The 18260-nt window shown below is 42.7% G+C and overlaps 1 protein-coding gene across 1 annotated transcript in view; it reads right to left on the reverse strand.

The window, feature by feature from the left end:
* The window catches only part of l(3)72Dn (UTP4 small subunit processome component l(3)72Dn), a 43897-nt gene extending 26179 nt beyond the window's left edge, over positions 1-17718 (reverse strand). The window contains exons 1-8 of the mRNA XM_077627109.1: positions 17410-17718; positions 11932-11986; positions 11742-11861; positions 8326-8394; positions 7877-7958; positions 3836-4004; positions 3223-3298; positions 998-1045 (exon numbers count right to left, since the gene is read on the reverse strand). Coding sequence (XP_077483235.1) covers positions 998-1045; positions 3223-3298; positions 3836-4004; positions 7877-7958; positions 8326-8394; positions 11742-11861; positions 11932-11986; positions 17410-17585 — 795 coding nt within the window. The 5' untranslated portion in view covers positions 17586-17718. The remainder of the gene's footprint in view (positions 1-997; positions 1046-3222; positions 3299-3835; positions 4005-7876; positions 7959-8325; positions 8395-11741; positions 11862-11931; positions 11987-17409) is intronic.
* Between the last annotated feature and the right edge of the window lie 542 nt (positions 17719-18260).

The following is an 18260-nucleotide window of genomic DNA, read 5'->3' on the forward strand; positions in this document are numbered from 1 at the left end:
TGTTATGCACGTGCTACTCTGAGGTGTGTGTGCCGCGATGGCAGCGAGGAACCGTACAGAGAGCAATGAGTAATGCGAAAGCAGACATGGACAAATTGTGCCTTTATATTTTCTTGGACATGAAAATTGCTTGTGCTTTGGAGTCTGGGCGCGTTAGAATTGGGCAATGATGGCAGCTGGAGTTTTGATACTATTTCTAGTTCCATTAACCCCATACACAGTGGGAAAATTTTGGTTACAATTAATGACATTTTTTTAATACTGCCTTAATAGAAAACCAATCAACCCTGAAGCTGGGCTTCCATTCAACCAATTTCCATTCATCGAGATTCTACTGTAGTTAACGTGACAAAATAAAGCGTTGCAACACCGCCCAAGTAATGTTGCCAACACTTTGTGCTAGCGCTGCCCCCTACTGCGACCTATCCCCCCCCCACCCCCCTCCCCCTTTCCCGTTCCCAGTCCTCGGTGCTTTTTTACTGCCTTCCCTTTCGCAGCAGCCCACACAGACGTCTTTCTGCGCTCACAGCCAGCTTTCCTGTTTTTCTCTTGGCCATGAGGCATGATCCCAAGGGCTCGAAAAGTTGGGTTCTTCTCGCAGCTCATGAGCCCAATGGTGAAGCCATCTCGTTTATCGTTACTGGTACCACCAAGTGTTGACTTTATGTGTCTGTTGCTCTTAGACACCTTAGACTGTGTACATTCCGCGATGAAGTCATTCCGTGGAAAGTGTATTGGCATGGCCAAATGCTCTTAATTATAACAGTTTATTAATGATCATCTTTACGAGAAACGAAAATAAATGTACAGTCTTCTATGGAAGACGAAATGGGACTGCAGTTTCACCTTACTACATCCATGTTTTTACTAAGTGCGCGTTTACTATAGCAGGGTTCTACTGTATCATGAACCCCTATAGCAGCCCACATATGCACGTTCACCAACCTCAAAATCTGAATGAGATCAAAGAATCACAAAGCACAAGAGATCCACTCACCTCACTAAAGCAAAGTGACAGAACATCAGCACTGTGCACTTTAAAACTCTGAAAAAGCAAAATCAAAGAACACACATGGAGCAGCTATGCATTGTCAATACCAGTTTACAATGTATACAATGAAAATTGCATTCTGCACACAGCGGCTAAACAAAAGGGGCCACCTAACAACAATTAAGTATCCTGCCATGACTCTAGGAAAGAGTATACATCCTGTTTGCTTCGCCAAAACACCCCAGACATACAGGGTTGTATAAAAAGTATCGGGAACAATTTTTTCTTGACGTGACTGTACGACGCAGCGCGCTCGCACCGCGCATGCGCGGTGGTGCGGGATGTGACCTTCAAAACTGGCCAATCGCCAGTCACCTGTGTACGTTCTTTCAGGTTAGATCATGTTCTTAGTGGACAAAATGCAGCGAACGATTGACCAACATCATCAAATTTTGTGTTGGACTGGAGATATAAGGTACAGAGGCGCTGGACATGATCGCCAAATGTGTAAGCATGAAATCATGTCACAAACTGCAGTTTTTAAGTGGCACAAGCTTTTCAAAGATGATTGAGAGAGTGTGGAGGATGAGCCCCGTGCTGGACAGCCGTCAACGTCAAGAACCGATGACAACGTGCAACGTGTGCGTGAAGTGCAGAACTCAGACTGTCGTTTAAGTGTGCAAATGGCCGCAGATAAAACTGGCATTTATAAGACGAGAGTGCACAGCATTATGACTGAACATTTGGAGATGCGAAAGATCTGCGCTAAACTCGTGCCGAAGATCTTGACGGACAAACAAAAGCTGAAGCGCTTGCGCGCTTGCGGGGACCTTCGGCAACACGTTGAAGAAGACCCGTTGCTTTCTGGAGAATGTAATCATGGGAGAAGAAACTTGGATATTTCAATATGACCATAAAACAAAGCGGAAAAGTTCCGAATGGCACACTCCAGCGTCACTTCGCCCAAAAAAAAGGTTTGAATGAGCAAATCCAGAGTGAAAGCCATGCTTATCGTTTTCTTCGACGCAAAGCGGGTGGCCCACTACGAATTCGTACCTGAGGGACAGGCAGTGAATGGTGCTTTTTACCTAGAAATACTAAGAAGACTGAAGAGAAGGGTCAACCGGGTGAGGCCAGCCATCGCAGAACATATAAATTGGAAATTGCATCATGACAATGCAACCTGCCACAGCTGCACAAAGGTAAGCGACTTCCTGACGATAAACGGCAACGCGACGATTCCCCAGCCCCCTTACAGTCCCGACTTGGCACCAGCAGACTATTTCCTATTCCCAAAAGTGAAATCCTCCTACAGATGACATCACCATAGGACCCCAAGTGCCGTCAAAGAAGTTTGCACGAGTGCCCTTGAAGACCTTCTGGAATCCGCCTACCAGACAGCCTTTGAGTCGTGGAAAAGCCGTAGGCAAAAGTGTGCCGAAGCTCAAGGGATGCACTTTGAAGACTTCTGAGGCACTGTACCAAATAAATCTATTTTTCCGCAGCTTATCCTGACAGTTTTTATACAAACCATGTATATTAATAGTCCCTTAAAAAAATTAAAAATCAGAGATAGCTAAAGACTGTGTGCCCAAATGTATATACATTAGGAAATGTGGCACCATGCCCCTTCACTCTATGGCATTGCAATCAGACGATCTTAAACTTTATCCACGAAGGACTTCGCTGCTTGCTCTTGCAAACGTGCTCCTTTACAGCAGCATATTTAGTTGCAACAGCCATACAAAATAATGATGACAATATGATTAATTCGCAACTAAAAAAATAAATGAGCAGTTAACAGTACTACACGCAACATTACTTCCTCAGCACTATACAGTGATATGAACGTCTATACTCTCACACACACATGCATGAATAATCTAAATCCAACTGTAACCTTTCATAAAACCTGAAAACCGGTTCCTGTAAGCATCTTCAGCATTAAAAACGTAAATGCACTACCCGCAAGTAACTTCTGACCACTTTCTTACCATACTACACTAAAAAAAAAAATGAATAGGATAGACTGCAATCCTAGGGGCCATTAGGCAGCTGCACAAGCAAAGTGCTTTGACTTGCTGAGCTATAACTTTTAGGCGTAACTATTCAGTGCTACAACTTGCATCCTCTGCACTAAAGCAAAAGCCAACAAAGTGGAAAAAAAAGTGAACGAGCAACAGATGCATTTTATTTCATCACCACATTCCTTAATAGCCAGAGTCACTTACTGATATCAATGTGGCAGTTGTTCCATCCCAGAATGACGTCCTCCCACATGAGTCACCGGTGATTATTGTGAAGTCACTGCAAGGTGCACAACAAATTACAAGTGCAGCTGTTAGTCTGCCATAACTGGCTAAAGCACTTCATGCATTGGCAAAGTTCGCTTATAATTTCCCCCTATTGGAAGTTCAACCTCTCATTCCCATATCCTACAGCTTCGCCAAGCACAAGTTAACAGATAGTCGGCTTAGCTAGTTCGTTATTTAAGGTCAACCGCCGCTGCACGTTCGTTACATGAAGGTCTCAACTAGACACGCTTCAATGGGAGCAATTTGGGGAATTAAAAAACTTTGTTATATCAAGGAATTCGCTATATGGAGGTTCGTTATATCCGGGTTTAACTGTACTTGTTTTCAGCCAGCAGGTAACCTGTATTCAAAGGACATCATGCAGCTCTGAGTGGAATCTCTCTCCCTGTGTTCTTGGGCAGAAAAACTACACATCAAGCAGATGATCCCAGCAGTGTCACCAATGAATTGCAAATAAAAGATTGCACAGGATCCCCTATTATTTGCCTAATCTTACGGGCCCCATATGCAGGCTGTAAGTATGACTGACCTCGTCAGTGCTATGCACCACACAAGCGTGTCCACATTCTTCTCTACCCTTCCAACTGAAATCCTATCTATTGCACGGCCTGTTTTGACATCCCACGTGACAATGGCATCTGTCGTTCCAGTAGCGATAACATTCCCATCCTGGCTCCAAGCCAGGCATAGTATTCGACCTGAAACATTGAGAGGTAAATTGTACGCCAGTAAGCAACATCGCAACAACAACGAAAACAAAGGCTCTGAAAAAAGCAGCACACTCAGACACATGCTTCTGTTCATGTTGCACGTTACACACAATACACTTTACAGAGCATGGCATAGAATGGTGCTGTTGGTGGCAGTCAACCATATAAGTCCCTTCTTTTTGTGGCAACATATTGTTTCTTTAACCACCTGGTAAAACAGTTCCAAAACAAGTAACAGCAAATTGAAACCAAAACTCGGCTTAGTGTCCATAGGCGGTGCGTGGAGGGACACAAAGTACTGCACAGGTTTTTATAAAAACTGCTGGCAGAACTGTGCATGTGATGTTGCCCCTCAAGAAATGTCCAAAGTGACAAAATACAAGCCTGACAATTGTTGTTTCCTAATTCCCTAAGTTTTCCAGGTTATTCCGAGTACTTTTGTGAAATTCCCTAAGCGACACAGAACTTCGTTTCATGTCAAGACAAGCTGACACAATACCACCCTATGCTGCCACTCTCAACTAAGGATGTTAAAAAACAAAAATGACATAGTAGATGTCCACGCATTAATATTTTGTCTGCAAATCCAATTAGATTAGTAAGTACTAGTGTTTATTTCATTCTACAAGAAAACAGAACAGAGTAGGTTACAGCGAATAGAATATCTCCAGAAAAAAAAAAAAAAGACAGGTAAAACCCATTGTAAATTGAGTCAAACATTTTCAAATATGAAAAACAAAATGGGGCTGTGTGCTGAACCAAACGTTTTTGGAAGATATTTTTACCCAATGATAGTAACCTCATTGGTGTGGGATCCACACTTTCTTTTTGTTTACAATACTGCAAGCCTTCCCAGATGAAAGTGGTGACTTGGCAGACTTAAGTCACAGGTACCCATTCCAGTTGGAAAAACACTTTTACAGCTGAATTTCTAGCTGGGGTAACATCTTCCACCTTGAAGGGCAAGAAAATCCTTGGATCAGTTGAAACATAGTGCATCTTACGAAGAAAATTAAACGGTTGAAACGAAGAGGACCCATTCGATCCATAATTCAAACTCTCAAACCGAACCTTACTGAAGAAATTCAGAAAGCAAAATGGTACTACTTTGAGCACACACTACCGAACTTTATTCATGACTCCCCTCAAAAGTTTTGGAACTATTTAGCAGAAAAGAAAAAGCCCATTAATACGAATTATGCATGAGGGTGCAATCCTTGTTGACAAAACTACCACTGCTGAGCACTTTAATAGGCACTTCCATAGTGTATTCTCAAATCCAAATCCGTGTAGGTTTCGTAGTGATGCATTTTGTTTTCCTGATCCAGACATTGTACCACTGCCAGGATTAACTTCACTGTTGTTAAATCTTAAAACTAAGTCCACTTCTGGTCCGGATAAAATCCCCAACATATTTTTGCGTCGTTATGCAGAAGTTATTTCTAAATTTCTTTCAATATTATTTCGCATGTCGTTTACAACAGGAAGAGTGCCTTCCGACTGGAGGACAGCTTGTGTTGTGCCTATGCCTAAAAAGGGTGACATGGCACTTGTTGCTAATTATCATCCCATTTCACTCACTTCCACTGGTTGTAAATTGGCAGAACATGTTTTAGCTAACTACATAACTAAATTTCTAGATGACAATGGTGTACTTTCTTCTGTTCAACATGGTTTTAGGAAAGGCTTATCCACTGTGACCCAATTAACATCAGTTATTCACAGCTTTGCAACAGTCCTTAACCACTCAGGGCAGGTCGATGCCATTTTTTTAGATTTTCAAGAAGCTTTTGATATTGTGTCACATGCTAAACTAATATATAAACTTGAACTAATTGGTCTTCATAAACTTGTAATCACGTGGGTTTCATCATATCTCGCCAACCATGTACAGTTTGTTAGCATTGACGGTTATCATTAAAATTCTTTACCAGTTACTTCAGGTGCTCCACAAGGTAGTGTGCTTGGCTTGTTGTTATTTCTGATATATATAAATGATATCATTACTGTTATATATGAACCGGTCCAAATTAGGCTCTTTGCTGATGATTGCATTTTGTTCAACGAAATTAATAGCCCTAAAGACCAAATCCTCCTTAACTCTAGCCTCCAGAAAATTGACACATGGTGCAGTAATTGGGATATGCAGCTTGACAGCGAAAACAGATTTTATGAAAATCACCAACAAAAAAATTGTACTCATTTCCTTACACCCTCCCATTAGAAGTTAAGGAATATAAATACCTCGGTGTTACCATAACTAGTAATCTAAGTTGGAACACTCATATTGCCAATACATGCTCATCTTCCTACAGAAAACTTGGACTTCTTCGCCACAAACTTAAAAACGTTCCTTCCCGGATAAAGCAGTTAGCATACTACAGCCTCATAAGACCCAAACTAGAGTATGCTTGCACAGTCTGGGACCCCTATACCAAAAAGAATATTGAGGCATTGGAAGCTGTACAGCAGAAAGCCGTGCGTTTCATCTTTTCCAAATATGGCATATCCGACTCTCCTTCCATTTTAATGAAAGAAAATGCCACCCCACTACTGCAAATACGTAGAAAAATCCTACTGAAATTTCTATTTCTGCAAATACGTAGAAAAATCCTACTAAAATTTCTATTTCTGCTGAAAAACAACAAACTCGCCATGAGTTCCGACCTTAACTTTGCACCCCTTGCAACTCGTCCCACAAGACATCATTATGCACATTCTTTAACGCCATATCAAACTAAAATTAATGCCTTAAATATTCCTTTTATCCACGCACTATCGAGGAATGGAACAAGCTGCCTTCTGATGTCATCATGTCCGTTGATTCCATTGGCAAATTGCTGTCGTCTACCTCATTGTCGTGTTTCGTATTTATGCATGTTCTATTGTAAGAGTTGAACATGTCTCAGTGTATTTTACTTACTTATGTTTCGCGCGATGAATTGATATTCACAAAGCTGTATTTTTTTTCGCCCCTCCTGCTAGGGCCCACTTAGGGCCTGCAGTATTTGTTAAATAAATAAATAAATAAAAATCCTGCTCGAGCTACTCCAGCTGGAAATTTTACAGCTGGAGCTAAAATCAGGATAATGAGGAGAAACCGAAGTAAAGGTTTCGTTAAAAAATTGCCATCTGACCATTAAAGACACATGAATTTCAGCACGAGCCGAAACTTGGTTTGAGCCACCCCATTTTCTCTCACAGTAAGAAGCAACCCATGCTAGCAGACCACAGTGCGATGGACTGATGAGCCATGGAGTACTGGGGGTATTATAGCGAGAGCTCTTGTGGGGCTAGATCAGGCGATCGCGTGAATAGTTGGGGAGACTCGAAGGTCAGTCAACCCCTGCTCTGCAGCTGTGTGGACACGAAACATCGTGGAAGCCCGCCAATGCCCCCTATAGAATTAGCGTCATGAAAAATGTGAACCTTGACAAATTACTAAGGTCCCCTAGAACCCTTCAAACCTTGGATAGATTTCCTGAGGGCCAGCCAGAGATTTTATCCTGTGATACAAGTGAAACTGAATTCATTAAATGGCAACAGTAACTAAGGTAGCTGCAGACTATGTGACAGCAAATATTGCAGGGTCTTGATACAGTATCATCAGTACTGGTTTCGATGCCTGCAGCACTACGCAAAGGAACACAGCAGGCAAACAAGCAATTAAAAAGTTGCAAAAGAATGCCCAGCTTCCATCCTTCCTTCCTACAGAGGAAATGGCAAATGACAAAAAAAGAAAAAGCCCATAAGAGAAACTGCGATAAACAAGCCCAGCAGAAGAAGCACAGAGCAAATGCCTGCAAGCACCAAACCAATAGATTGTGCGCATCGAAATATTCATGGCCCTAAGCACTTACTTTGTAGCTTGTTGAGTGTTTTGCAGAAATTCAGGCCATCTTCTGTTATCTCATAGATACATACACAGTCTTCTGTTCCAGCCTGCAACATAAAAATAAAAATGACTCAGGTTACTACTGTACGTACACAAAAGCCACATAAATTAGGCTACTTGCTTAGCATCTTACTGAAGCCACAAAGCCTTAGTATTTAGGAGAAAAATGGGCAAGGTTTAAGCAATTATATTCACGAATGAAAAACATTCTAACATAACAAAAGCATTCTAGTGTAGACAGTAAGTTAGATCCAATCACAGCACTCAACGATGTCACTCAATGATAAAATGTTAATATGCACTACAGATATAGTTCCTACAGCGTAAGCAGGTCCCTGTGTGCCCTCATCTAGAGCTATCCTAGAATGAAAATGAGGTGGCCACAGCACGATGGACAGTATGTAGCACACTCACGGCAAGTCTGGTCTTCTGATGATCCACTGCTAGGCACCAGGCAGCTCCCGACGTTACTGCAACAGAGTACTGACAACACAAGTCAGACTGTAATAATGCTCAACTATTCGAGTGGAGGGAAAAAACAACGGATAGTCTAGATGCCAAAAGTAGATGTTAAAAGTAGCATTAATCCATTCCACAACATGTTCCACTTTTTAAAAGCTTACGGTAGCCTCCGACCGCAACGTTCAACTACTGAATGCTACTGCTACTCCCATTTATTTCCTAGCGCATAGTTTCCCAGCTCTCCATCTTTTTGTCGTCATAATCAACATCATCATCAGCCTGAGCACACCTACTGCAGGGCAAAGGCCTCTCCCATGTCTCTCCAATTAGCCTTGTCCGTTGCCAGCTGCGGCCACCATATCCCTGCAAACTTGGTCTCATCTGCCCACCTAATTTTCTGCCGCCTTCTGCTACGCTTGCCTTCTCTTGGAATCCACTCCGTTACCCTTAAGGACCAGCGGTTATCTTGCCTTCGCATTACATGCCCTTTCCAAGCCCATTTCTTCATTTTGACTTCGACTAGGACGTCATTAACACGAGTTTGTTCCCTCACCCACTCTGCCCGCTTTAGGTCTCTCAACGTTACACCTATCATTTTTCATTCCATAGCTCACTATGTTGTCCTTAACTTAAGCTGAACCCTTTTACAGACGCAATGACTACCCGTCGCCTAGGAATCACTGTCAGTATAGTGGCAGTCTGCTTTTTCAGAACATTTCAAGACGTGATGAAAATTACGGTTAAACCATGCAAGATATGGCGACTATAGTCAAATAGAACTCAAGAACGAAGCGGCAAAAACCTCCCAAAGGAGGCCCTTCGGTCAAGGGCATTGACTGTTTGTCATGACATTGCTGTTATTCCCCTAGTGTGACATCGCATGTTGCGAGCAGGTGCCTCTGTGAAAAGGGATTAACCACAACACCACGAAAACTGGTCGATGCCATTGGCTGGACGGTTTCCTTTGAGGCCCTTCAGCCACCAGCCAGCTCCCTGCCTTTGAGGAGTGTTTGCCACTTCGTTCTTAAGTAGTATGGCTATAGTTGCAAAGAAAAAAAAATTAAAGCGTCTCAAGTTTCTCATGGCAAAAAATAGCCCTCTCTACTGCGCTCAGTCCTATTCACAGTGTAGTATTTCAACGCCAGTCGACACAGCCTGACCATGTACAGAGCAACGAAGTCTGAACACAATATGGCATCACTGTCGGTTCTGGCAAACGACTTTATTTGTCAGTTTAAAATATAAATTCCTGCCAAACGTGCAAGTTCTGCTTTTGTCACTGTTATCTTATAAAAAGAGAAGCAAGAATGTGCCAATATTTTTTATAGTTGTCACTGACAGTCCCTTTAAGTTTGCTGCCAAGTGGATGCTAGAGAAAACTGTGGTGGGGAAAAAGAAATTACTTAACAATAACTGAAGCCAGACCCACCATTTCCATGAGCTCATTATGACTCTATAGCTTTTCTCAGATGTGAGAGAATAAAATATCGAAAGGAAAATAAGCACTAGCTATATCTGAGAATTGCTGCTTTGGCATAAAGAAAAAAAAGGAAAGAAGAACGAGTTAAATTTCTGAAATTTGTTTTAACCAAAAAAGGTCAGTATCCTTGAGGTTTTGGCCACAGCTATCTGGCTATGGAATGCAAGTTACAAATGGTCAAGAGACAGATTTAACTAGGTGTGGAAGGCAGGAGTGTGGCGAGACAGAGGGATCGTTGGATGAAGTAGTACAGTTGTACATTTTGAGTCATTGCTCCACTACTCTAGATACATGCTAAGCACCGATCAAGAGGCCCCGCTCACTCATGAAGCTTTGTCCACTAGTGTACAGCGCCTTCGCCTCACAATCTGTTATCACAATCTTGCAGCTGTTACTTGACTACAGAGGTTTTTTTTCAGGGGATGTAAAGACACTGTACACTTGTCACCATAACCAACCGCCATCAAGACAAAGGCATGCACAACTGTCTCCAAGGAGTGTGATGTTCTGGCTTCAAGGAAGGGTCAGTCAAACTCTCATCGCTGCCGTCATAATCACACTAAGTAATACCAGGCGCTCTGCCTCGTTGTCAGCTTTAGCTGTAGTCCTTTCTTCCCTTCCAATCAGAAGCTTTTTTTTTTTTTCTTGTAAAGCATTTGCTCCTTTCAAAGTTATTCCATGACTGAAGGAGTGAGCAGTGCTTCGCAAGCAAGAAATACAGTTGCATTTATCCCCGATAGCCAGGTAAAGTTGTTCCGGCACAAAGACGACTAGACAGAAAGGCACGGTTCTGCCTGCCCAAGTGAGGCAAGTGTATGTGTGTGTTCTTGCCCTTTTTTTTCTAGTTTATTTGAATCTTATGCGACTCAGTTTCTAGAAATAAATGTCTATTTCGATTTTTGTACTGTGGTCTGATCGCATCTCTCTTTCTTATGGTGGTAGCATTACACATTGCGACCACTCTTCTATACATGACCATTTGTGTGTTAATTACAAGTACATCAACTGGTCTTGCTTGCAAACAAGCTAAGATGAGCTATATGTGACTTAAACGCACAGGAATGCCACATATATGAGCAAAAAAAAATCTAATTTTCTCATAACAAATAATAGTCGCCAAAAAACAAATATTTGTGTTTAGAAATAAACACTGAAGAAAGCCCGCTAAGTTTTGCAAAAATACAAACAGAAAAGTCCAAGCCCTAGCTATAACCTAAAGGTGTTCATATATGAACTAGCTCAGTTGTAGTTCTTGGGCACCATCCCGAACGTATGGCAAGGATTTACAAAAAGCTAGACCTGACATGATGCAATGTGGCAGCACCCTAGAAGTGGTATGCAATGCCCTGCGTTTCACACACAAAGGAGCTGATAGCACTTTTTCAACTAATCAGCTAAAATGAAAGTAAATATGAAGCAAATGTAGTCAGCCAGCACACACTTCAAGTGTAGGACGATTTCTGTGCCACACTTTGTTGCTCAGTTCCTTTGCATTCATTTTAGATTTGCGTCAATACAAATCTGTTCAAGAGAATTTCAAAGGTCCCCTTTAGTACCATCAGAGACTCTAAACACCAGGAAATAAAGGAGTAATAATAATAATAATTTGTTTTTGAGGAAAGGAAATAGGGCAGTTATTGTCTCACATATCTGGGTGGAGAACCTCACCATAAGGGAAGGGAGGAAGGTGGGAGTGAAAGAAGAGAGAAAGAGGTGCTGTAGTGGAGGGCTCCAGAATAATTTTGACCACCTGGGGTTCTTCAACCTGCACTGACATCCCACAGCACATGCCTTTCGAAACACGTGGAGTAATCTCCTGTTTTACCAGAAAAAGCAGCAAAGTGCCAAAGAAAGCCATATATATTAAAATAATGAACAAAATCCCTACCTTTTGCTCAAGAGTGGCCAGGTCATATTCTACAATACGACCATGCAGGCCTGTGGTAAACAGCCTTCCTTGGACCCACACAGCCGCTTCGACTGAATTACTGGGGTTACCAAGCACAACCTGGGCAAGCAACACCAACAATTCCCAATGAGACACTGGCACAGAGAGCCTTGCAAGGACAGTCTCTTACCCCTTCCACAAATGGCATGGCCTTCATGTTCCAGATCTCAATGGAGAAGTCCAACCTGGAAATATCAAACTGTTTAGAGCACGGGAGAAGACACCATCTGAATATACAGCGACTCAGGTCATGCTAATAGTGACATGCTTGGATATACGTGCACCATTCTGGACCTCAATTGAAAGCACTGTTCAACCCATTGGCAACAGATCTGATCCAAGCATGACAACCACGTTTGGAACCCGAAGAAACCTCCGGGACTGGTTGACCATTACAGAAAAAGCATCCCACAATCACAGAACACGGCCTTACATGACGCCTGTATGCCTTCTAAAATCACATGCTGCAAAGTCAACAACAAGCAGCAGCATGAAACAATCTGAAGGCTCAACTATATGCCAAAACACTGCCGTGTGATCCATTTTGTGCCATCAATCCATCAACTGATTGCAGTCACAACCTCTTTTGCACTCACAAGAAACACTGGAAAGTCAATGGCTGGCACAGTTTTTGCCGTGCAGTGATTACTGGTATCACGGAGCTTGCAGCCTGCTGATTTCCCGAGAGAGGGGGTGGCCGTGAGTGCTAGACAGGAGTGACAGGAGGTCACTGCAAGAGGCCTCTGTCCTGCAAAGGACGCAGCCTTATTGTTGAGTTTATGAGTTTTCCTATCATTGACAAGGTTATTTCTAGGCTCCGATGAACAGCATTGTAATTTAAAAAGTGTACATTCAAGGGAATCAGTTACCAAAAATACCTTAATGTCCTGCACACACTTTTGCGCCCAAACCTTCATTGTGCATTCTAATGCGACACTTTTTGTTGTAGGCTTGCAGTAATTTGAAAGAAAACAAAAGCACCATGATGCTAGAAACGTAAGTTTCATCGTCACAAGTGCCCTCCTCCACATCGTGCATTAATACTGAAACTGTGGCAGCATGCTACTCACTAGCAGAGCGCAACTGCCAAACAGTCACCCTGCTTTTCCCTACAAACTGGTCGACTAGTATTAACAAGTGTTGTAGGCTGTACCTGCATAGTTTTCTGCTTTACAGTGATGTCATTAGGGTCAGCTGCATCCGGTGCAGTGGCCAGCGTGTCACACCCCACCCCCCTTCTCTTTCAGTGTACGGCACTATCGCCATTCTCTGCTTCCGTGTTGAACTCACTCCATAGCATATGACAGATAATTCAGTAAACAACGGCATGAAAAACACACTTCATGACTATATGTGCATGTTCATGTCAGCAGGGGTAGAAAAAAAAAAACCTCTGAAATTTACTTGAGCAATACCTGTTGTTGGGCTAGTTGGTTTGATTCCATGCTTGCAGGACTCGGCACACAGAAACGAAGCACAAGAACTGTCGTGTCGTCCTTCTTGTTCTTCTGCTTCCTTTTTGTGCGCTAAGCCCTGCAAGCTCTGAAATTTGCTTTTTGAACAAAGGCACAGTAATCAGGAGAGAAACACGGCAGTGTTTTGAAGACAAGGGTGATTGTGGCGATTGACAGTGTGAAAATTGCAAATAGTGTGCGAGTATTTAAAAGGTTTACAACAATATGAGTAGGAAAAGCTAGGAAAAGTTAAAATGGCAACTGGTAAAGGACTATTTCAAGATATACAGAACCACTGCATTGATATCTGCAGGGATAACCCAAAAGAAACCAATAATCAACGGATGCAAACACATAACCAGCATATGAAAACACCTTATTATGCAGGAATGATCCAAGGACAACTGAAGTGATGAATGGCACAAGGCCCCAGTCGAACACATAGAGCACAACTGTATTTATTGCTGTTGGCATAAGCAAGAACAAAAAAGCAACCATTCAACAGAGTAGAGACAGATACCAGAAGACAGGTAAATTAAACTGCAAAAATGGCAGGGCAACATTATTTATTACTGCAAAACAAACAACTTCAGAACGTGTAGTAAGCCGTTTACCCCACTATGTTCAAACACTTCTGCACATGTAAACACTAGCACTTCAGTCCGATTAAAGCATTGGAAGTGACAGGATGGCAAGCATAAGTGTGGGCTAGATAGAAATCAAGGGATTGCGAACTTCGTGCAATGGAAGTGTTATGGTTCACAACTCTACGTAAAGAAATATGGTGTGCAAATTTCAGCTGTAAAGATAACGGCAACAGCCTTTTAGAATACAGCCGTTTTATAACTGAAATTCGCGCAGCAGAAGACGATGAATGGAGGAACGTATGCTTCAATAACGAAGGCATTACGAGAGCAATCAAAGTGAAATGCCATGTGATGTTGACGGCAAATGCAACACAGCCAGTCTATTCATGACAATGCGCCAAGTCTCACATATACATGCTCTCTGAGAACACAGCTTCATGGAGCTTAAGCACTGACCCTACTGTTCAGACCTGTGTACCTTTGATCACTTTCTCTTTCGTAACCCAAAAAAATTTTTCCGTGGGCAATGATTTCTTGAAAATAATGCAATCAAAGAAGTGGTAAGAAGGTTCCTCAGCACCAAGAAGTCTCCTCTGCTGCGAGTCCTAAGTGCCAAGATGTCTCCTCTGCTGTGAGGGCAACCATTAAAATTAAATGGAATTACAGTTGAACCTCTGTATCACAATACTGTTTAACGAAATAATGCATATAACAAAGGAATGATGATTCCCCTTGGAAGCTCAGTCAACACGGGCTATAACAAGGTTAATAACCGGGCATCTTCAACTTTGTTATAACGAGGTTCAACTGTAGTATGTCGATATCAAGGGGTATTACACTGATAAGTTGTAATTTAATTTTCTTCAACAAAAATTGTGTTTTCATATGCAGGTAGACAACTTATTGGCACTTGGTGAACGAATTTACTCATTCATTGTTTGTATAGAGAAAAAAAAAACAGGCAATAAATATTTTTTCTCATCGTGAGGGCTGCCAAGCTGCTGACTGCTTCTTCGACTTCAACGCTTTTTGCCAGTTTGCTTTCAACAGATAATATTGCAAGGCCTGTGATCCTAGATATTTGCATTGTAGATGTCAAGTATTTTTTGAGTGGTAGCAAATTAGAACTACCGACCCTCTCATGCAGGGATATCCCAAGCAGGGATATCATGAGGAATATTTCAATGTCTAGTGAAAAGACTGTGCAAGATGAAAACCTCCAAATGAGGAAGGAATGTGAATAAGTGCAATGCTAACCAATGGTTGGCCTCATCCAGGTCAATGCGCACCGCTTCAAGGTGTCTCCATAGCAATGGTATTTCGGCATGTGTGCTCTCTGACAGACAGTTAGGGAAGGCTGTGAGTTTTGTAACTGAAATATTGAGCTCAATTGCAGATAAGAAAGGCATTGCGTGCCCCCCCCCGTCCCCCTTCAAATCTGCAGCTGCACCCTCTTAAGCTCTGCACCACGTGCGGACTGCACCCCCCTCATGACGCCACTGCTGCTTTATGTGCATGTGGGCATCAGGCCGATTTAGCCGCAGCCACTTTTAAAGGAGCGCAGCGACGTTTCTTTCACTGCCGATTATTCTGGTTGGATTCCTCACGCGTTCCACTGACCAGAGCAAAAATAATCATTAAAATCAGAGCATACAGACTAGACTTATTCCACATACATAGAAAATTCAAAATAAAAAGAAGATGAAATCACATTTCACTTGCCCTATGTAGGGATTTCGTGCTATCAATGAGCACCGTGCCTTGCGCATGCACAGCGGAGCTTTGGATTTGGAAATGTGGCTTCTTCCCTATCTAAAGGGGTGGTCCTTACAAAAATTCCTGCATAAGTGTCCTAGCCTATGATGTAGGAGACCTTACAATCTACCTTGGCTTCCACAATGTCTGTTGACACTTCGTTGTTACCACTGTACCAACTATGCCAACTGTTCCTTTGGTATCTACCTATGGAATGGTGGATGGATAAGGCTGAACTCTTTATATTGGATGGCAGCTCATATCACCTAACCATGACTTATAATATGCTTAAAGTTGAGATGGCGAACGCAACTCTTTCCCTTCAGCACGAGCCATTTCACAGCCTCCTTCAGAATGTGAACGAAAGTACACCCTTGCTTTGATTTTAGGCACCAATCGGGTAAACTCCGCATGGTTATTTCTATTCATTTAAAAGTTTATTTTTCCTCCACTGTCCTATCACTGGCAACTGAATCGCCATCTAGTGTCCATCACGGTGGGAAATCAAGCCCCTGTTCAAAGGACATTCCAACCAAACATGGTGGCCGGAGCGCTGGACATGTCAGAACTTGTTCTACAGTCTCATTTTGCTGGCACACCGTGCACATTCCATCTGAATTTTGCCCGCTGCAGTTCGCCCACCAAAGCTTCGTCTGTAGCACCTCCACATGGCGAGATTCCTTCGGCGCTATCGTAAAAATGTTCCTGCTTGATCCTCTCAGTTGACCACAGCAATGCCCAGCTGAAGCTTGTTCCTTTAAGGCTGCACAAAGCCGGCAGGGGTCCGTTGGTTCCTTCTTCTGTGTGCTGTCGTTGTTGTTGACCTCAGTAGACATGGCACACATCCGCGAGGGGATTGGCCAGGGTTTGATGGTGAATGTCAAGAAAAACCACATAGGCGATTGCGAGGAAAAGAGAGGCAAGAGTCCTCTGTTACACTTCATCTGAAGCTATGCACCAACTTTCCCTACAATGTGTTTTCCGGCAGGGGATCTTCTCTGGCATGAAAAGCTTGCATACCACTGTCACTGTGGCAGGGCTGTCAGCAGCCATGCAGCCTGTAGCCACAAGGCATGAGTAGGAGTGACTAACTCAACAAAAGAATCTCCCCGATGTTTCTTTGTTCTAATCTCTTTGGCGTTGGCAGGAATGGAAAGCTACCACCCACCTCTCCAAGCCCCACAACCTCGCCTCCTATCTGGTTTTCCTCATCACATCTTTAGCCAAGGTGTGTCAACTGGCTTATTTTTAATTTTTTGCTGCCTTTTCAGTGAAGTTTGAACTGGTATGAACAGCAGCGCTCACCTCCACAATAGTTCAAAACGAAATGGAAAGTGTCGCCCCTAGGGCTACTCTTATTAATTTTCGTTCGCTTTCATTGCTTCTTTTCGGTTTTCGTCCCACGTGAAAAGATTACAGCACTCAGAGACATCGTATTTTGAATCCACTTCCTGATTATACGGCCTCCGGCAACAAAGTAATTCATTCCGGAGATCCTGTCTCCAGAACGCACGTGTTCAGCAACGAATGGTGTCATGCGCATGCAACCATGCCAACAAAACACACCCGAGTAGGGAACACAAGAGCACCAGCGCTACAGAAACTCAACAAAGCAAATCTCATGGCTCATGACCTAACGCACGAGACAACGTAAAAAAAAACGGTTCATAAAATTTCTGGAAACATCTTTTTTTTTCTTTCGAACCACACGCGAACACACGTCTTATATGAAGATTGTGGTGTGGTTTGAACACAAATGGGGGACAGAAAAAAAATCGAATGCAAACAGAAAAAGAGAAAGCGCACACATACCTTGCCACAGCAAGTTTTTCAGTCGTGGTGTCATAGGCCAAAACATTGATAGCCTTTGGTGATGGCTTAAAATACCTCACCATGTGAAGTCTATACTTTAGCTTGCTACCAGACCTCTTGACTGACTTCTTGCCCGACTTCTTCTTTAAGCCGTCTTCCTCTGCTTTTTCACTCATTGTAACTGTTTTAACGAATTTGTCACAAGCGGACGAACGCGCACACGAAGAACGAAAACGCAACCCGCACACCGCGCAAACATGCACCACGCGACGCGCACATGAAAGTCGCGCTGCTGTGGATTGGATCGAATTGGATTTATATGTCAGCCGTGGTTCAATCCATTGGTCAATCCTACAGAAAACATCAAGCCGTTAAGCTGTAATCAATAATTGGTGTAGTCAATAAATTAATTAATAAGCCACAGCGACTTAATTTATAATAGGTTATGCAAATAATGAATAGAACTATGAACGAACATCAGCCCCTCTACGTTAACGCCATTAACGCTTTCAGTTTTGGTTTCGAAGGCCGCAGACTCACAAGTAAGCAAAAAAAAAAAAAAAATCCGAAAATGATCGCGACGTGCGCGCTGGATGTGCCATCGCACTACTAAACTCGAGCCACAGGAGCAGCAATGGGTTTAACGATTCGCGCGATGGATAACAAGGAGGCTTGTAGTATTTATTTATAGGCAGAATAACTATAGGCTAAATATACGAGTGAAAAGCAGAAATGAAATACGAGCTTAATTGGGGCGCCAGTCCTCACCAATTATTTTTTTAATTTTTAAATCAAGCTAGTAACCACGCAGACCCTTAAAAGGAGGTAGACTACATTCCTTGTCCCCAGTA

The sequence above is a fragment of the Amblyomma americanum genome, chromosome 6, assembly GCF_052857255.1.
Source record: "Amblyomma americanum isolate KBUSLIRL-KWMA chromosome 6, ASM5285725v1, whole genome shotgun sequence".
Classification (NCBI taxonomy): Eukaryota; Metazoa; Arthropoda; class Arachnida; order Ixodida; family Ixodidae; genus Amblyomma; species Amblyomma americanum.